This window comes from Akebia trifoliata, chromosome 1 (genome assembly GCF_017979445.1).
Source record: "Akebia trifoliata isolate Shusen 1 chromosome 1, ASM1797944v1, whole genome shotgun sequence".
Classification (NCBI taxonomy): Eukaryota; Viridiplantae; Streptophyta; class Magnoliopsida; order Ranunculales; family Lardizabalaceae; genus Akebia; species Akebia trifoliata.
Window position 1 is genome coordinate 33,449,031 of NC_141375.1, and position 20,938 is coordinate 33,469,968.

Here is a 20,938-nt window from a genome sequence, read left to right on the forward strand (position 1 = left end):
GTTTAGTAGGACTGCACCTGAGCAGGTTGGGTGAGTTGGAGTATGGACCCAAGCTCAACTCAAGTAATAGAACCCTCAACCTGAGCTTGAGCTTCTAATATCGATTTACCTCGAGTTAGGTAGTTTTGGATAGGTTGCTCATTAAACAAATCAAATTTTATTTTGATAAGCAAACAAAAAAAAATATATATATCTTAAACAATGAATACAATTAACATAAATGAAAATTAAATATCTTGAATAGAAATTAATCAAAGTAATTTGAAAATATATATAATTAATAAAAAAATGTTTATACAAGGAAATCCTAATCTTGAATTAAGGCTGGTTTGAGTTATTCTAACCTAGGCCCAACTCATGTTCTACATAACTCAACTCAGGCTCACCCATCAATCAAGTTGAGCTTCAACTAGTCTACCACAGTCGCAACTCTGCTCTATATAATGAAAACGAGGGCATTAAATCATTTTGAGTGACTAAAGTACATATGTGCTTACAACACAGACATCTTCATTGGGAGGTAAACGAGGAAAAGTAATAATATTGGAGAGGTATAATTAAAAAATATTGAAAATTAAAGGAATACAAGATGAAAGTTATAAGGGTATTATTGAAAAGGGGAAGGGAGTGGGGGGGGGGGGAGAGATAGTAAAGATAGTAAAATTGGAGGAGGAGAAAAGCAATAATAGGATCATTGTAGCTGATGGGACATTTATCCCCTATGAGTGGATCCCACTATTGTGCTTTATTATAAAAATAAAAAATAAATTGGGGTTGAGGAATAAAAGATAAAAAATAATAAAGTTACTGAGGGTGAAAATGAAAGGCAATAGAATGAGTATGAGACCTCATAAAAGTGTGGTTAGATGAGAGATTTATCACTCACGAAACCGCAACAAAGTGGACCCTGTAGTGTTTTATTATATAGGTGTACAAAGAAATTTACCCAATAGACCTAATTGTTGCATTTTTTCTACAAAAACTCCCTTGGAGTTTTGACAACTCCAAGAGAACTTACTTTATGAAATTTGTTACCTAACAAACCATACTTTATCAAGTTTGTTACCCAACCAACCTTGGTGTGAGGATCCATGTCACACAATTCATATTGATGCAATTAATTTGTTATTTAACATACCTTGAAGTGGAATGTAATCGCATCAATTTGTGGCATCCAAAAAACATAATCCGATGCTACAAGATTATCAAGGACAAAATTCTAAGAACTTAAAAAATTAAAAATAGAAATTATCATTTAATTTTAGTTTTAAATTTGGAAGTTTGGCAACTATCCATTTTCAACACCGAAGATCATGTTTTTTTTTTTTTTTTTCTTCATTTTGAATAGAGTTTTTCCATGAAATCTAGAAGGATGCGGCTTTGGATTGCCAATTTGACAATCCATATGGGCCCAATGAGTTTTATTAAGTTTTGAAATCCTACTAAGTTAGTTGTGCTAGCTTTTTTCACAAAGTACACTCTATTCAACGACAAGTTTGATAAAGTAGGAGAGTTTTTGTAATAAAATTAGAAATATAGGTATGTTTGATAAATCTTTGTAATCTATATAATAAAATACAACTGTAGGGCTTACTCTTGTGGGGGACAAACTTCCATCTAGCTAGGATCCTTGTGCAATAGGGGTCTCATAGTTTTTATGGGATCAACTATTATTCCTTTGCCTTTCTAATTTTTTGATATTTTATCTTTAACTCATTTTATTGTTTTTATCTTTTATCCTTTTAACTTAAAAAATAAAAATAATAATACCCCCATTTTTTTTTTGGTTCACTTTCACTCCCTTACATCTAAAGAGAATGTCTGCGCCGTAGGCATGTGTGAACTAATACATAACATAAAGAGAAGGGTCAGGATCGGATGACAATCATAATTTGACAATCAACGATGACAATCCTTTATCTTATAGGGTTATAGTTTTGAAATGTGTTGGCCTTTTGTGAAAATGATCTCAATAACAAGGAGATCGTCATCAAAAAAAAATCAGATTATTATGAAACTTCTAACTCTATTAAAAGTGGTCTATAAGTTGAAGAATTACCGACCTTTAAATTGTAAACAAATTATGATGGGGTTAGAAGGCTTCATAATGGGCTTACTTTTTGTGAGGATGATCTTCTCACTCTAAACATCATCCTCACAAAAAATAAATACATTTAAAAATTCTAATCATATAAGACAACGAATTGTCACTTATTTATTTTTTTTTTTAAATGGGTAGGTTTTACTAGCGTCGACTTCCCCATGTTTTATTTACAAAGTTGTGAACTCGATATTAAATAAAAAATGTCAGAGTCCGACACTAAAAAAAGTAGAGAACTCGATAGTGAAAGTTACGAACTCAACGCTAAATAAAAAAAAATTGTCAAGTTTGACAATAAATAAAAGCATTGAACACGACAGTAAACAAAAAAGCAGTGAGTCCGCCAAGAAAGAGGGATCATTAGGAAATTAAAAATTTAATAAATGTCCTATCAAGTTACTGAACAAAATTTAGGGAATATTTAGAAATAAGTCCCTCCGTCGGAGTCTTTTTAAATAATTTTCCAAATATTGAAAGGCCCTTATATGATATATGTGATAGCTTGTAAGGTACACAAGAGGTGTGGGCGCATGTTGACGTCGCGGTGAGATTTCTTACTTACACGGTCCAAGTGACGGTCATTACGCACAGTGCGTACCATAGCAGCACAAAGTTTTGTTTTAATATCTTACACCGATCGATTCGGTCCAGACAAGGAATTCCGCTAAAAAGCACCTGGGGAACACTCAGCGCTTCTTCGCAATCTCATCATTTGTAACTTGTAAGTTGTAAGTCGTAGCGGGCTTTCCCTTCTTTTTATTTTGGTTTGTTTGTTTGTTTTTCTAGTTCTTCAATTTCCCGCGCTTATTTCTCTCTTTCAGCCTCTAATTTTCCCTAGCTTATTCGTTCCAGCTAACGAACTTCATCAACAGGTGCGATTAGCTATGGTTTGAGCTCTCTTTTTCACTTGTTGCTCTGGATTTTGAAACCCTAGCTTTCATTTTTGCAACTTCAATTTTAAAATTTTGAAACCCTAGAAGCAATTTTTTACTCGTTTTCTCACTGGATTTCACATTTCACCAGCGAATTTCCGTACAATAGTTTCATAAACTGTAGGACTGGATAGTTCTCTATCTCTCTCTATCTTCAAAATTTTTTTTTTTTGGTGTGTGTTAAAGTTGTAGTTTGTTGCTGTAAAATTGAAACCCTAATAACATTGGATATGAGTCTTAGATCAGATTTTTGGTTCAGAAAACCTTGGAATTTTGAACCGTTACTTGGTCGATCAAATAGTAATTCTTTATTATTATTTTTTCCACAGAAGTTGGATGATTTGCCGCATCAACTCTCACGATGTACATAAAGCAGGTAAATCCTCTCTTCATATATGTTTTTTTTTTTTTTAAATTTTAAATTCTTTATTTATTTATTATTATAACATATTTGCTACTTTTTTCCACAATTTTTTAAAAACTAGGTTATCATTGAAGGGTTTAAGAGCTACAGAGAACAAATTGCCACAGAACCATTCAGTCCAAAAGTCAACTGTGTTGGTAATGATTTTCTTCTTCTTTAATGTTTTCTACGTTTCTTGGTACAATCATGTGAAGTTAGGTTTTTAATTTTAATTTTTTTAAAATTTATGTGTGGCTGGTTAACTGATGTACTTGAGACCTGTTACACTTGTTGAATGGTATTGTTTGGAGGTCCATACTTTCCCAAGCGGGTCTAGATTTTGTTAATTGAAGTGTGATTTTGTACTCAGACATTCGATTAAGAAGCTAACCGATGTGTTGAAAAGCTTGTTCAGAGATCTACAACAACTATTTCACTATTTTGTGTATATTTTGATGTTTAGGAGTAAACACTTGTAGAAAGTTTTGCCATGATAAAAGTGACGAAAATAAGGGTCTTTTAATTGTTGTAAACTCAGTTGTTTTGAGTAAAAACAACTCAAAACTAATCCCAACAAAATAAACATGATAAAAAAAATAATTTTGAACCCAAACAACAAGCGGTAATCGAAATGATTATAAAATTTCCAATGCAACCCGTGACTGTTGTCTGATTTGCATCCCTCATTATTCATAGTAAAATAAAGAGTAGTGAACTTAAAAAGTGTAGAGACTCATTTATAAATTTGGGGATAGTTTGTACTTGTGTTTATTTATGCTTTATTACTATGAAATGGACTTCAAATATGTGATCTAACTGTTGTTGAAATTTTTATGAATGAAAATCTAGTGGAGTCTACTCGCTCTAGAGAAGTGATTTCTCTCGCAAGTTCTTGTACTTTCTTTAGGTTTATTTTTCTTATTCCTGTTTTATTTTCCCTATTAATATTTTCTATTGTGTCAGTAACGTGGTGTTCTGGTTGCTTCTTCCGCTTCTTTTAACACAATTTGTGTTTCTTCCTGTTCCCCAGTTGGTGCTAATGGATCTGGCAAGACAAACTTTTTCCATGGTAAGAATTTTGCAACTGGTTTTGTTCAGCTTTTGTATTTATGTTTTGGGATATAAGCATTGTATAGATTGATTTTTACTAAACTGACTTGGGGTTCATGGGTTGGTTTTACCTTTAGCAATACGTTTCGTACTCAGCGATCTCTTTCAAAACCTGCGCAGTGAAGATAGACATGCCCTTCTCCATGTATGTTCCCTTCTGTTCATTTTCCAGATTTCCCAGTCTATCCTTTTTGATAAATGGGTGAATCTCCGGGTGAAAATAAAAAAAATTCCTCTATTAAATTACATTTTTTATGTTTTTAAAATGTGGGCAAGTAAACTGTCTTTGTTGTCTTTTCACCTGTGGTGGACTGTATGTCAAAAGTAGTGGTTGCTCCAAACACTTTCCTTTCTAGTTCATATAATTTTGTGTGTGAATGATTTTCTAATTCAAACTCTTAAGTTGAACAGGAGGGTGCAGGTCACCAAGTGTTATCTGCTTATGTGGAAATAGTTTTTGATAATTCCGACAATCGCATCCCCGTAAGTTTTGTACTGCCATTGTTGTTTTATATTCTAAGAAGCCAAAGCCTTGAATCTTGTTTATATGGTGAAATGTTTGAATATTCTTGTTTGCATGCATCAGGCAATTTATTTTAATTTTTCATATAAAAATAAAATATAATCATTATTGTCTCCACACATACTTATTGTGTACGTAATTTGAGAAATGATTATTCCTAAATTATTCTTCTAACTGAAGCAGCCTCACATCTTTTAAACAGGGGTGTTCCATTACTTTTTTCCATTCAATTGGTATTCTTTGTATTTTAATTTGGAATCTTAAAAAAAATAAAAAATAAAAAAAAAAAAAAAAAAAAAAAAATCATTTTGTTAGTTGAGTTGAGAATTAAAAATAGAGATTTGTGATGTGAGAGAATAAGATGCATGAGATACGCTGTATCATTGTTAGTGTATCTCATCACAAATGGAAGGTTGTGATGAAGGATATTCTAGAATATATATTGATATTTAGAATATATCAATTGGGATATTCTAGAATATTTATATTAGGTACTTTTCATATGTCTTGGTTGATGTAATGTCTATAAATACCCTATTGAGGCTTTTATAATATTCATCCAAGAATTACCAATAAAATTCATATTTTCTAGATGGTATTAGAGCTCAAGTTCCACTGAGCACATCGATCTTAGTGCACCGTTCTTCGGTGATGGCGCCATCGTCATTGCCGAACCTTAATCATTTTGTTTACGTTATTAGTTTTTTTTTTTTCAATAAAAAAATCATTTTTCTCTATGTTCCGGACCTAGATATCTTATTTTCTTCTTTGCTATTATTTTAGATTTTTTGTTTTTCCAATAAAATTCACAATTCCTTTTATATCTCTACAAATCTCCCAATTTCACACATTCATGCTACACGATCTAAAAAAAAAATTTCTATCTAAAATCTCTCCAATGAGAGTTCTTTCATTTAAATAACACAATCCTACTTTTTTATGCTTCCGGGAGAAATCATGACAGATCTGGTCTAATAAGCTACCGGCTCCACACAAACTCAAAAAGAGCAGGATGCGACAGTGATGGATTTCATAGACAGACGATAACCACTAACAAGCATGATTGGCACTTCGACGATCAATGAACATATCCATTAATGAGATCAAACAATTGTTTAACAAAACCAATTGCATATTCCTTTTTCAAAGGACTATGCAATTGCCAGAGGATGTTAGAGAATAGGATGCACTATATTAAGATGCATGAGATACACTGTATCATTGTTAGTGTATCTCATCACAAATGGAAGGTTGTGATGAAGGATATTCTAGAATATATATTGATATTTAGAATATATCAATTGGGATATTCTAGAATATTTATATTAGGTAGTTTTCACATATCTTGGTTGATGTAATGTCTATAAATACCTTATTGGGGCTTTTGTAACATTCATCTAAGAATTCTCAATAAAATCAGATCTCTACATGTGAATATGCCAAACTTAGGGATTAAAATGGGACGGATTTATTTGAAATCCAAGTGATGCGAATTAAGTGAGTTTGGTTCCTTCAAGTATGTCCGAATTAAAATATGGTTCGGATATGGGTTGATGTCCCTTGACCCAAGTTGGATACGGATCCATCCTTATATCTGATAAGATTCAAATGATGTATTACTTTGCAAGTTGTATTTTTATATTTTTCAAGCTATCTTTCATCAACAAACAATGGTTGGGTGTAGTGGTCAAGGTCTCTTTTTAAAATGGAGAGGTATCGAGTTCAATTCCCCATTTGTCTACATTTTAACAATTTTATTTGAAATAAATGGTTTGACATTTCCGACCCAACCAACCCGAATCAATCAATTCGGTTGGATGGGATCCGTATATGGATTTAATGAAAGTAAAATGGTTTGGACATGGTTTTAGCAAGTAGGATATGGATATGGATATGAACATACTTATATCCGGCACCCGACCCTAGCCAAACTAGTCTCAAAAGAAAATGTTGAATTTGCTCCAAGTCTCATTGGATTGAAATTTCCCCAAAAGTTTCCCTTTCCCAATAGACCGGAATATACCTCGACATTGAAATTTAATGCATTGTTTGATTCCATATTTTTATGTGATTTTATATCTATTTTTGAAGCTTGTAGTTTATTTAGTTACAAGCTTAATACTTATAGTCTTATGTTTATTGTTATTTCCCATAGTATTACTTTTACTTCCATATTTCCCTCCTAGAATCTCCTGATAAAAACGAGACTTTAAAATTTCAATTCTTGGGCGATTCTATTGCTAAGAAAATCCAAAAAAAAGACTGGAAATACTGTAGCACTGTTCTTTCTCTACATAGCCAAAAGAAACATTATGTCTGGGTCAAATTTTGTGGAATCCACCCTGAATATGTTAATTGTATGAACTGGTCACATTTTACCACCACTAGCACTTGCTTGCAGGTTGATAAAGAGGAAGTGCGCTTGCGGCGAACAGTTGGTCTGAAAAAGGATGAGTATTTCTTGGATGGAAAACATATTACGTAAATTTCTTAGTTCTATGACATATTTCCCCTCTTTTGATTGCTTCACCCTTCCCCCCTGTTTTCAGTAAAATAACAAATTAATATGGTCAATTTGTAGGAAAACTGAAGTTATGAATTTACTAGAAAGTGCTGGATTCTCTCGTTCAAATCCTTATTATGTTGTTCAGCAAGGCAAGGTATGTGACTTTTAATTATGGTAGCCATTATTGCATATTTTTTATCCTGAGTTTATTGTATATTTTACAAATTTCCTGACCTGGTTTGTAGATAGCATCATTGACATTAATGAAAGACTCAGAACGACTAGATCTGCTGAAGGAAATTGGTGGCACCCGAGTTTACGAGGAGAGACGCCGTGAGAGTCTAAAAATAATGCAAGAAACTGGCAAGTTTACTCTTTTGTTGAACTCGATGCTTCTAATATATGTATGTGGGCATGTGATCAGCTCATTCTAACATTTCTAGCCTAATCAAAAGATGATTACATCTTGTAAAATTTCTGGCCATCCATTTGACCATTGACTTGAACTTCACATTTGACGTGGTTAGAAGTTTTATAAAAAGGTTTTTATTTGAGTTATTTTTTGTGAGGATGGTCTTCATGGTGGGAAGTAATCTTCTCGAAAAATCCTCCCTTGACCCATCTGTACGGGGGCTCCTAGAGCGTGCGTTTTTTAGTGAGTCAAGGTTGGTGCGTTAATATATCCCAACCTATATATGCATACCCATTCGGTCACACACCCTTGGTGGGCTTGGGTTACAATTGTCTCTTCTGGTGACCAGGTAATAAAAGGAAGCAAATCATTCAAGTTGTTCAATATTTGGATGAGAGATTAAGGGAACTGGATGAAGAAAAAGAGGAATTGAAAAAATATCAACAGCTCGACAGGCAGCGAAGATCTCTAGAGTATACCATTTATGACAAGGAGCTCCATGATGCCAGGCAGAAATTGGGAGAGGTAAGTCACTTTATATGCTAAAACCCAAACAAAGTTCTGCATTCTGTGTTCTTGCTCTTATTATGATGGCTTTCATGTAGCTTCCCGGTTGTTCTAAAAGGTTACTTTTTAGGTTGACCTATAGATCTTTTTCTGCGGTGGTTTTTGCTGACTAATGAAATTTTGAGAAAATTGGTGGAACGTTAGTGTTCGGAAAGATTGTTGACATTCTTCTGGGAGATGTTTTTCCTAGATGTCTTCTATAATTGGACTGTTTTGGAGAATTTATCATCTTACTAAAAAGAAAGGTAGTCATTGGAGATACTCTTTTTAACGTTTGTTTGTGTAGGGCTCTCATTCTCTCATAGAGACTACTCACTGAGAATCTAATAATTTTTTCCCCTGATCTCATGCCAGTTTGATGCCTTGATCTTCTTTACTCTATTTGTAGGTAGATGAAGCTCGAACCAAGGTGTCTGGGACATCAACAAGGATGTACAATGAGGTGTTGGATGCCCATGAAAAGGCCAAAGAGTTAGAGAAGGACTTTAAAGACCTTACTAAAAATATTCAAGTTATGAACAAAGAGAAGGAAGTAATGGAGAAGCGACGAGCAGAAGCAATGAAGAAGCATGCACAGATTGATTTTGATGTTAGAGATCTAAATGAGAAAATCTCTGGGAATATCAGAGCAAAGGTATTTCTTTATGACCTTTTAGTATATCAAAAATCCTTGTTTCGCAAGAAGGCTTCTGATGAGGTAAGTGCATGGGTTGATGCCTTATTTTTTATGGTTTTAGGTGGAGGCTGGAAGAGAGCTTGAGGTTCTGCAGAAGACAATTCAGGAATCAAGAGAGGAATTGGAAGAAATTAGGTCATCATACAATGATCAAGTTACTAAGGAGGAGGAAATAACAAAAGGGTATGTCTTAGTACCTGGACCATCTAACTCAGAGACTCACCCACACAATATATACTAGGGTTAGCATGGTCAATCCCGCCTTTATCTTCTCTAGATATGACTCTTTTAAGAAGAAAAGGGAACTCTTATCTCTCATGTAACCATCTTCATCTTCCTATTCTTTGCATGCCAATAAGGGTCTGTTTAGTGCACCTAAAAATGTTGTTCATGCTATTTTCACATGGGAAATGACTGCTTAAATACCGTAGAAAGTCTTGTATTGGCCAACATCCATTGGTCAATGGATGTTTATCAATACAAGTTTGAATTTTTCCCTTTATGTTGAGATTAGCACTCTCTTTAGTTTGCACCAATTGCTCGTTAGGTATTCATATCTCCTTCTCTGCTCTGTGCCATACTCAAAATGGTGGTCATACTATGGAACTGATATGGTCACAAAGCATTTTCTTTTACAAACTTTTGCAGTCTGTTGTTCTTCTACCTATCTGAGCGGGACTCTCTTAGTGTGTCACATTCTTTCCTAAACTGTACCTTTTTTCCACATCTCACTTGCGTTTCTCAAATGAAGACAACTTTCTGTCACTTACTGAACAAAAAGGAGGAAAGCATAAAAAAGGAAGTTACCTTTTTGTCCTAGGTACATTTTAGAGAGATTCTATTGCCACAACAACTTTTGCTAAGAGCACCCTAATGCATATGAAATAACCAAAGAATTAGCATAGAAATTGGGGTGCTCTTAGTAAAAGTTGGTGTGGCAATAGAAGCTCTCATAGTTTATCATCTATTAATAAACATTTGACCGCGTTTTACCTCTGGAGGAGGTTTTTTCAATAGAAATTCTCATATTCTATTTGCTTATGGGTTTTCTTGGAACATGTAGAATAATGGACCGTGAAAAGCAGCTTAGTATTCTTTACCAAAAGCAAGGCCGTGCAACCCAATTTTCTAGTAAAGCTTCTAGAGACAAATGGCTTCAAAAGGAAATTGATGATCTTCAACGAGTCCTGTCATCAAATTTGGATCAGGTACTTGCTTTAAATTAAATATTTATGGTTTGGAATTTCAATGGGGTTCTCTTTGAGAATTTTGTGTTTAGATGGGACTCCCTTTGTTATGTGTGAAGTCTTCTTTCTGTGGTGTCTTGTACTTTCGGCCAGTCTCCTTGATTGCCTTTTTTAATGAATTAGTTTTACTTATATAAGAAAAAAAATGTACGGTTTGGATGTGTGAGATTCCTGAACAATTTTATTGTTGTTCAGAACCAGAAAGGGGGATTCATGTTCTCATCCATGTGATACTTGGCTACTCTCTGGTTGTCTGTAATTGCTTACTTACACATGCATTGATTTTTTTTCTTCACTTCTCACAATAATGTAGTTTTATTTTGTAGTTAATTTCCAGAAAACTGCTGTATTATGTTTTTTGATGAATAACTGATCTTGTTTTTTCTTCCTGGGTAATTGATCCTGGGTTAACAAGGCAATAACTGATTCTTTATTTCATTTTACAGGAGAGAAAACTTCAGGCTGAAATTCAGGAGCTTAAATCTGGGATGCAAAAGCAGGACGAATACATAGAGGGACGCAAAGCTAAATTAGCAGATCTAGAATCTGTTCTCTCAAACTATCGTGAGGACTTCAGTGTATTAAAGGAAAAGAGGGATAAACTACAGGATGAACGGAAGTATGTTTTTTCTGTCTTGTTTTCTTGCTTTGAGATATCTGAAGGTATTTCAATATGATTAGGATCATAGCTTCTGTTCAGGAACTTGTGGGGGATGGAAAGTGACCTCTCTGCTGAAATTGATAAGCTTAAAGCAGATGTTGCAAAAGCAGAAAAGAGTTTGGATCATGCTACACCTGGTGTGAGTAATTGCTTTTCTTGCCTTGTATTTTCTGGCTTATTATGTTTCTATTCGGCTGTTCGTTTGCTTGGGGTTTGCTATCTGTCTGAGGATGCTGCCGTTTGATTCAAAGACGTACCTTTCCTAAGAACTTATGTTAAGTAAAGCCAATTTTACAAATAATTATATTAAGTTGGTTTTGGACCGTGTAATCATTTAAGAGCAACATTTTCGTTGTTGTGCTAAAATGAGCTTTTTCTTGTTAACATTTTCTTTATTTGAGAGACTTTCATCTCCCCTTAGGATCATGGAGGCAGATAATCATACAGATGCTAAATGTATTGCTATTTTAATGCTTGTATGCATGATCTGGTAGTTATGGCAGACTCAGTCTGCAGGACAATTAGATTCACCTTTTATCTATAGCAATGCCATTTTTCTGTTAATTCTCAGTATTGCTCTCTCATTCACTTTTCTCAGGATATCAGGCGAGGATTGAATTCTATCCGAAGGCTAGAAAGAGATCATCAAATTCAAGGAGTACTTGGTCCAATTATTGAGTTGCTTGATTGTGATGAGAAGTTTTTCACTGCTGTTGAAGTTACTGCTGGAAACAGGTTTCAGCCATATATCTATATATATATATATATATATATATATATATATATATATATATATATATATATTATCCATTATTTTTCGATAAGCTATATGTGTGCTTCTATAATATTCACAATCTCTTATTAACTATGGATTCCATACTTGGAATGGTTATCTAAGACAACTCGTATTCTTTATGTACAGCTTATTTCATGTGGTGGTTGAAACCGATGAAATATCAACTAGGATAATTAGATACCTTAATTCAGAAAAGGGTGGACGGGTTACTTTTATACCATTGAATAGGGTGAAGTCCCCACATGTAACTTATCCCCACAATTCTGATGTGGTACCTCTTCTAAAGAAGCTGAAGTTCTCTTCCCATTGTACTCCTGCTTTCCAACAGGTGAGTCTGCATTATATTATTTTTTCTCATTAAATTGTTAGGTTTTTGTCAGATGCTGCACCTGTCTGTTATGTATTCTTGTTTTCTTTTTTTCCTTTATTCTCTTGCTCGATCTCTTTGATTGACTTTGTTTTCTCTCATCTTGCTTTAGTAAATTGTACTTATGGTTTCAACCTATTGATTTTGCGGGTAACTTGGTCGAGATGTTTTATTTTTAATCTTAATTTTTTTTGTTTCACATGCCACTAATAATCACTTAATAGCCTTTTGCAACTTATACCTTCATAGGAAAAAATGAATTAAGTGCTAGCAGAAAGTAGTCACAAGCAATTGTTGTTGTTTTTTATTTTCATCATGTTAAAGGATTTTCTAGTCACCTTGACTCCTTGAGATAGTGCATTACTTAAAGAGTTATTTAACTAAGATAATTGTTGCATTTGTTCTCTTTATGCCGTCATTATCTAATACAATCTTCTTTACTAGGTGTTTGGTAGAACAGTTATTTGTAGAGATTTGGATGTGGCCACTAAGGTTGCTCGCGTAGATGGTTTGGACTGCATAACTTTGGAAGGTTTGAAATTGAACTGTTAAACCTTATTACTTGACATTTTTAGTAAGTAATCTGAAGCCTTCTCTAGTACACATCTTATTCCAGGCGATCAAGTAAGCAAGAAAGGCGGCATGACAGGGGGATTCTATGATTTTAGGCGTTCAAAACTGAAGTTTGTGAACATCATTAGGCAAAACAAGAATTCTATCATCACTAAGAAACGCAGTTTGGACAAGATTAAAGAGGAGCTTGAAAATATCCTTTGATAGAATTGATCCTCTAATATTATCATTATTCTTGGTTAGCTGTCACTTGCCTTCGTTTAAATTATTAATATTTATTTTTGTTTTTCCGGCAAATTTAATATTTCCAGAACATTTTTCTTCGTGAATTTTGATTGTTTTACATGTATTGCATGTGAATGCATATTTATAAACCTTGAGTAAAAAACCCAGATACTGCATATTTGTGCACATGCTGCTCTTTTGCTGCAAGTCTCTTAACATTTTCTGCTTTCTTTCTGTTTTCACTTAACTTTCCCCACAGAAAGACCAGGAAATTACTAAACTTGTCAGTGACCAACAGAAAGTTGAGGCTGAGCAGGCTCATTACAAGTCTGAGTTGGAACAAGTTAGGCAAGATATTGCAAATGCTAATAAGCAAAAAGCATCCATTTTAAAAGCTCTTGAAAAGAAGGTACTTAAAAAGCTATAATTTACTATGTTTATGCTTGGTAGTGCAACTTCACATGTGGTAATGGTTGCGTGCTGGTTCGAATATTCTTTATCTATTTGTAGGAAAGGCTGCTTGCAAATTCTCATACTCAAATCGAGCAGCTTAGAGCTGGTATGGCCATGAAACGAGCCGAAATGGGAACGGATCTTATTGACCACTTATCGCCAGAAGAAAAAGACCTTCTTTCACGATTGAATCCTGAAATCACAGAACTGAAAGAGAGGCTTATTGCCTGTAAAACAGATCGAATAGAGGTTTGTTAATGGAACCTTAATTTGAATTTCTTTACATTTCTGGTGAATTCGTACTGATGTGGACTGGATTCTCATGTATGTCATTTACAGACAGAAACTAGAAAAGGAGAACTTGAGACCAATTTATCAATCAACCTTGTAAGACGGCAACAAGAGTTGGAAGCCATAAAATTGTCTGCTGATGATGATTTGTTACCCGGAGAAGCTGATCTAAAAAGGCGGGAACTAGCAGATTCTAAAGCATCTGTTGAAGATGTGACACAACAGCTTAAAAGTGTGAAATTATGGTCACATGCCTAATTTTTCATCATAATTTTTTTATTTATCTCATGTTACCCTGTTCTGAAGAAAGTACACTCCACAGGAGCTTCGGTTAAAATTGATGAACTCACAAAGCACGTGAAAAGTATCAAGGATGAAAAAAATAAATTAAAGGTAGTCTTTTTCAACCTGTTGTGAATTTTATTGGTCAACATAGGGTATATGGTTGAGTTGTCATTATGTGTTAGATATTTACATATTCTCTCGTGCATCCTTCAGGCTCTGGAAGACAAGTATGAGCAGACACTTCAGGAAGAAGCAAAAGAACTAGAACAACTACTGAGTAAAAGGAATGTTCTTCTTGCAAAACAAGAAGATTGCATGAAGAAAATCAGGGATTTGGGTTCATTACCATCGGATGCTTTTGAAACGTAATATTTTTCACCAAATTTCAAATTTCTGTCGGAGATTATGGATTATTATTGTGGTTTCTGACATTATAGTTATTTTTCATCGTGAATGATTTACAATGGAAAGCTTGTACTGCATTTTTTTTATTACTGGTTCTGGAACTGGAATATGTCACTATGACTTGATTTTATTGAAGGCTTATTCCCCTTTCTGGTTATTATTTTTTCTGTTTTGAGCCATACTCTTTTTGTAGCTAAATTCTTAAATTCTGTTTTGAGCTTTGATGTAGATGAGCAACTAATTGCAGTCTGTTTTCAGCGTACAAGTTTTTTTTTTTTTTTATTACTTCAATTTTTTTTAGAAATAAATTCATTTTACTTTAATTGGTTAGATCTTCATGTTAACAAGCTATAGTGGCTCACTAGTGGGAATTAACAGGAAGCTGGTCTATTCTTGTCATCGATGGTATGAGTTTTTGCAGAAACAAACATATTTTTGATCAATTTTTTTGTTTGTTTGAAAAGTTTAGTTTTATTAGCAAGAGAAAACAAAAAAAGAGCTCATACTGGTATCGTGAAGAAGTTAACGTGTTAGAAGAAGGTGAAGTTATGTTGCTGGATCCCCTTGAAAGGCTTAGTAAAATCGAAAATCATGGCCGATCTAGGGAGGTGTCAATTGATAACGAATACCTAAAATAGTTAATTATTCATGAAATATTTTATTTAAAGGTATTTTATATATAATTTATATGAATTCAATTGTGACTTACTATTAACTCGGGGCATTTGTTTTTAACGTAAAATTACCAAAAAATCCCATCTCCACAGGGTCTGAAAGGAAACACTAGTGATATATTTCTATTTCCATGCTATATAATTTTTTGTATTTAGAATGTATCATCATCAAAGTTCTTAACTGTGTATGCATCTATTTTTTGGCTCCTAGTCTGTAGTTCTACAAGCCCTAGTTGATGTGCAACTCCAACATTCTCCGACTCTTCTTCCACATTTTTTGTTCTCTTCCTATTTCCATCTCTCTCTCTCTATACTGAATCTATTCCTTCATCCATTCTTAGAACAGAGTTATGCAGTTAGATGGTGATTATACTCCAAGTTTTGTGTTTTAGGTTGACGGTTTAAACTTGGAAAGTTAGAAGTATAAAACTATGGATGTGATTAAGTTTTACTTTGATAGTTTGAAATTTGGATTTTTCTTAATGAATTATCTTCTTATTTTCTTATAATGTTAATAAGCAGGTATAAGCGGAAAAGCATCAAGGAATTGCATAAAATGCTTCACAAGTGCAATGAGCAACTACAGCAGTTTAGTCATGTAAACAAGAAAGCACTTGACCAATATGTCAACTTCACAGAGCAACGGGAAGAACTCCAGAAGAGGCAAGCTGAGCTGGATGCGGGAGATGAGGTACTACTTTGCCATTAGCCTTGTCATTTGCCTATTTTAAAATTTCACTTATAATTAGTAGATTAAGATCTTGGTTTCAGATCAATGTCTCAAGTATTCATTACTTCATACTTCTGCAGAAAATTAGGGAACTAATATCTGTTTTGGATCAACGAAAGGATGAATCAATTGAACGCACGTTTAAAGGTGTTGCTAGGCATTTCCGAGAAGCATTTTCCGAGCTTGTACCTGGTGGCCATGGCTTCTTGGTTATGATGAAAAAAAAGGTTTGTTTTCTCTTTCTTGGTCCAAATATTTTATAATAGCATGTGTATTTACCTCTCTATGATAGCCAACCCCAAAATTTTGGGATAAGGCTTTGATGACGATGACTAGTGTGGTGGCTAATTTTCGGGGTCTGCGTTTTTGTTAACTATCTTCCTGGGTAAAATATGTTCCACCATACATTAGTAGTGCACAAATGCATAAATTGAATCCTTGTCATATATTGAGATCATCACAAAATGATTATGCATAAACATACAAGTACTTAATTATTGAGATTTTTGAGTCCCAATTAAACTTAGAGCTGCTTGTTATGGAATTGAGAGAGCCCCATTAGAATTCTGATGCAGTTGATTATGCAGTTTTTGACCGTCACAAGAAGTAATCCGGGTCATACCAAAGAAATCTGAGAAATGTATCGTTTCTATTCCCCTAGTAGAACAACGTTGAGTTCAAAAGATTATATTAGAACAAGCCTTTGTTTGTAACACTAGTTTTCTCAAAGCCCCTTTTGCTCATCTCTCTCGTCAAAGTAGCAGTATGGTGTTCTTTGGTGTTGAATTAGGGTGTTCACGAAGAACAGGTTGTCCCAGCTCGTTACTGTCAAGAATGCCCTGACTATTGCATGAGAACAGGCCAACGGATTCATCTTCGAAGCATTTTCCCTTGCATATTTTTTTTACAATAGAACCAGATGTAGATTATTCAAGAATCAAAGTCAACTTGTTTTATAAAAAAGAAGATATCAATGAACTTCTGTGAAATGGTTCCATGGGATTCAGCCAGCAAGAGGCTTTGAGAAAAGTAGTGTTTCCTAAATTATATGAAGCCAATAAGCAAACAGCGAATCCATGGGCATTTGGACCCGAGTCTCCATGAAAAAGCAGAATGAAACTCATTTTTTTTTTGTTTGTTTAGTTCTCAAGCTATAAATTCTGCAAGAATATTAGGTTGTCTGTAAGGTTTTGCAATTCTTGCATTTGAAGCACCAAATCTGGGGAAGCGTGCTTCCTGATAGCTCAGAAACCAGTACACTTGATAGCTAAAAGCTATTCTTGTTTCTGCCTCGAGAAATTCATGTTGGATGCAAGGAGCTCACACGCCACTAATTTGCAACCAACCTTTTTCTATCTTTACCCTTGTAAGTAGTATCATATTGCTGTCTACTTAGGTAAAATCTCCTTCCACATTCCCTTATTTTTATGGTCAACAAATCTTCTGTTTTAATAATTAGATGAAGGCCTGTTTGGTCTTTCAAGTGCCACCTTTTCCTTCCTTCCCTTTTTAATAATTAGCTAACACGTTGAATGGTCAAATTTATTCTGTAAGCTATTTACTCTCCGAAAAAAATGTAAGTTCTGCAATGATCTTGGGTCTATGACCTGTGATAATGTAATAGTACATATCCTTTTGTTGTTTAAATCAGCAATGTTCAGAAACCTGTCATTGTGAAATCAATGGTATTGGGACTAGTTTTAACTGGGTATTTGACTAATGAATCAGATCCCCCACTTGCATGTGTCTGCTAATCAAATCATTTCAATTCTTTTAGGGGACTGTCAATTCTTGGTTGGTGTAAGCTCTTTGGAGAGGGTCAAACTATGTTTTAAGGGGGTTCCGTTTTGAAGATTTTTTGTTTAGGTGGAGATGATTTGTAGTGGGTGATTCTTTGTGGAGAGGGGTTGTGTTGGTTCTTTTTTTTTTTTTTTCTTGTCTTTTGCTTGTTTCTTTTTTTCTGAGGTCTCCTTGTTCTCATTTTAATAAAATTTGGCTTATCAAAAATAAAATAAAATAGTTTGCTCTTGATCATTACTATATATACATATGGAATTATGAATGTCTCACGAAACAATTTTGAAAACGGCTGAAAACCATATGGATGAGAAGAGCAAGAAATTTTGGATTCAGGAGTGGATTGTCTGATGCAATCCTGAGTTGGTTTGGTCAATCTGGACATCCAGATCTACTGTGTCATTGTGATCGTCGAGTAGTAACTACTGATTTTCCAGTGATATTTATGTTATTTATTTATTTATTTTTGCAATGCATTACATGTGAGTCTTTTTTTATTTGTTTTTTAATAGGATGGTGACCATGGTGATGATGATCGTGATGATGAAGGACCTCACGAGGCAGACCCAGAAGGAAGGGTTGAGAAATACATTGGTGTGAAAGTTAAGGTATGTCTTAGCATGTGGAAGCACCCATTTCTTTCCTTAAGATTAAAGTGCATGAGATCTTTGAGCTTGCACAATGTCTAGTGTGCAAGCAATGATTGGTTCCTCACTAGAGCCTTATGTTCTCCATAGAATGTGATTAGAATTTCTTAGACCCAAATCAGAGCCCACAGTGAACTTTCCCAACATTTGACAAAATCACCGTCCTTTGAGGAAAATGTCTCGAGCTTTTGTGGGTCTCAACCAATTTTCTATTTAAGTTCAGGATTTTTGAATTAGCTTCTTTTGTGGCAGGTTTCTTTTACTGGCCAAGGGGAGACGCAGTCCATGAAACAACTGTCTGGGGGTCAGAAAACAGTTGTGGCCTTAACACTGATCTTTGCCATACAGCGTTGCGACCCTGCTCCTTTCTATCTTTTTGATGAGATTGATGCGGCATTAGATCCTCAGTACAGAACTGCTGTTGGAAGTATCCTATCTTTCATCAGTTTTGTGGTGGTTCTCTTTTTATCTACTAGTTATATTTCCACCTATTTGTTGATTCCATGCACATAATTGCATATAAAAATACAATATACATGTGTAAGTACACACTCACATACATAGATGTTTCTCTATGTACGTGACTCTGTACATTTACATATGTATAGATGCAACCACGACCTATATCACGTGCATGATTAATAGTATAGCTCCATCTAGGACTGTTGGATGGGGCGTGTTCTTCCCATGAGGTTCTGAAGATTTATGTGGCATGTATCATCTTGTGCCAGAATTTAATTGAAGTAATTAAAAGATTTTTTCTATGGCTAGTTGCATTGATAAAGTGCAGGTCTTAGAATAAAGGTAGTGTCAGGTTCTGCTAACCCCAAAAAGTAGGATTCATTGACAAAGCCATACATTTTAGACTTGTGTGTAAAGATAATTGGTAATATCATATCAAAAGATAGAACATTTTTAGTTAAATTAAGATCTAATATTAGTTTATTGTAATTCCTTGCTTATCAAGATGGATATCATTATCTTTTTCCAATTTCTCATTCCATCTTGTTCTAGATGTTTCATTTTTTTCCTTTCACCTGTTCACTTAACAAGACAGATATTTTAAACTTTGATTACATGAAACACTATGGAGCACACATTCTTTGTTTATTCTGATTAAGCCCACAAAACCTAAACGTCACATTGATAATTGCACTTATCTCCTTGATTGTAGGCTATTTCTTCACCATCCCAAATTAAGGCACCCTTATATGGCTGCCAGGATGTATTGAACTTTGTATTTGGCCATGATTAATCCCGTGGGCTCAGGCTTGGTGTTCATGGGTTGAACACAATCATCCATTATTCTTTTCTTCATTTCATTTGGTCCCATTCTATATACCATTTTTAAATCTAATATTACGGTGCATAACCCCTTTTTTGTTTGTTGGAGAGTCTGGAAGGAGAGGAATAATCGTGTTTTCTTTGGAAGGAGCACTCTTTCCAAGAGTTCATCATCACTTTTGAGTATTTTCGTTTAGGTGGGGTCATATATTTAAGAATTAGCTGGAGTTTACAATTCTAGTCGGGTTATTTGCTTTGTTTATCTTCGGTCCTCGGCAATAAGTAGGTCTTTTGACCTTCTCCTTTCATCATTCATAGATATACCTTATACCTATAAAAATTAAATCTCAACCATTGTATTTAAAATTGGCTGGGAATCCTTAAACATTGGCATTAGATATGATTCGCCGCCTAGCAGACATGGCGAATACTCAGTTTATAACCACAACTTTCCGGTCAGAGCTTGTGAAAGTTGCTGACAAGATATATGGCGTGACACATAAGAACAGGGTCAGCCGTGTGAATGTCATATCCAAGGAACGAGCCCTAGATTTTATCGAGCACGACCAATCTCACAATACCGACTAAGGTTAGCTTTCTTGTAACCAAATGCTTATTCTATTTCTGATTTTGAAACTTAAGTTGACCTCTCTCATCTGTGGATGCAATTTCGTTTTGCAGGTTTGGTAGGGGAGAGATTTTTGAAAAGAAAGTTCTCTTTAACTTTGATATTTTCCAATCAGGGTAGTTTGGTGTTACTGCTATTCTGTCATCGCCATGTATGATATGTAACCAGCTGGTGAATTCAAGCTTCTTTGGGTTATGGACGAAGTTATAAAGATTGTATAGTTCTGAAACAAGAACTTTGCCTTTGTTCAGTAGTCGATCACTTGGGTGCATAAAACTCTTGTCATCATAATTCAAGCAATTTTAGTGGGTTCAATACAAATCTCAACTTGGGAAACATTTTTTCTCTCTAGGCAAGCAAGGTTCAATGAGATTCGGACCTATGTTTGACACTCTACATGTCTTCACCAACTTAAGTTGACACCTTCAACTTGGGAAGCATTTTTAATTACATTTGCATCGATTTGAGCATTAGTTTTCTCATTTGTTTCATGTGTTCTTTAGTCGTTTCCATCATTCTTGCTTGATGCTTGCGCAGCTCAGGTTGAATCCTTGGTTTGTCTGATGAGGTTAGGGAAAATGCTTACAGTGGGGCTGGGAGAAAATAGATAATTTCCGCTTCGTTCCTCTTATTATCTTTCTCATA

General features: G+C 34.5%; 1 protein-coding gene across 5 annotated transcripts; it reads left to right on the plus strand.

Moving 5' to 3' along the window:
- The first annotated feature begins 2,635 nt into the window (after positions 1–2,635).
- On the plus strand, positions 2,636–20,614 carry TTN7 (Structural maintenance of chromosomes (SMC) family protein). 5 transcript variants are annotated; one of them, XM_086454353.1, is made up of 31 exons: positions 2,636–2,822; positions 2,923–2,973; positions 3,363–3,409; positions 3,519–3,594; positions 4,467–4,505; positions 4,624–4,691; positions 4,958–5,029; positions 7,471–7,550; positions 7,651–7,729; positions 7,821–7,935; positions 8,334–8,512; positions 8,943–9,188; positions 9,292–9,413; positions 10,294–10,438; positions 10,924–11,096; positions 11,178–11,277; positions 11,737–11,873; positions 12,061–12,262; positions 12,746–12,833; positions 12,918–13,067; positions 13,357–13,508; positions 13,610–13,801; positions 13,892–14,075; positions 14,166–14,236; positions 14,342–14,493; positions 15,730–15,898; positions 16,018–16,164; positions 18,247–18,342; positions 18,634–18,808; positions 20,063–20,254; positions 20,347–20,614. In XM_086454353.1, exons 3-30 carry the CDS (start codon positions 3,395–3,397, stop codon positions 20,251–20,253), a joined length of 3,615 nt encoding a protein of 1,204 aa, XP_086310479.1. In that variant the 5' UTR covers positions 2,636–2,822; positions 2,923–2,973; positions 3,363–3,394; the 3' UTR covers position 20,254; positions 20,347–20,614. The 5 variants fall into 5 exon arrangements, 4 of the variants coding, with proteins under 4 accessions (XP_086310479.1, XP_086310488.1, XP_086310498.1 ...); XM_086454362.1 differs by having other exon boundaries at positions 2,954–2,973; XM_086454372.1 differs by lacking the exon at positions 2,923–2,973.
- Positions 20,615–20,938: the final 324 nt, after the last annotated feature.

Bases quoted from the DNA above. Each gene is read 5' to 3' on its own strand.
- TTN7 (XM_086454353.1), top strand. The intron at 7,730-7,820 runs GTATGTGACTTT...CCTGGTTTGTAG, and splicing joins ATGTTGTTCAGCAAGGCAAG to ATAGCATCATTGACATTAAT. The intron at 12,834-12,917 runs GTTTGAAATTGA...ATCTTATTCCAG, and splicing joins GGACTGCATAACTTTGGAAG to GCGATCAAGTAAGCAAGAAA.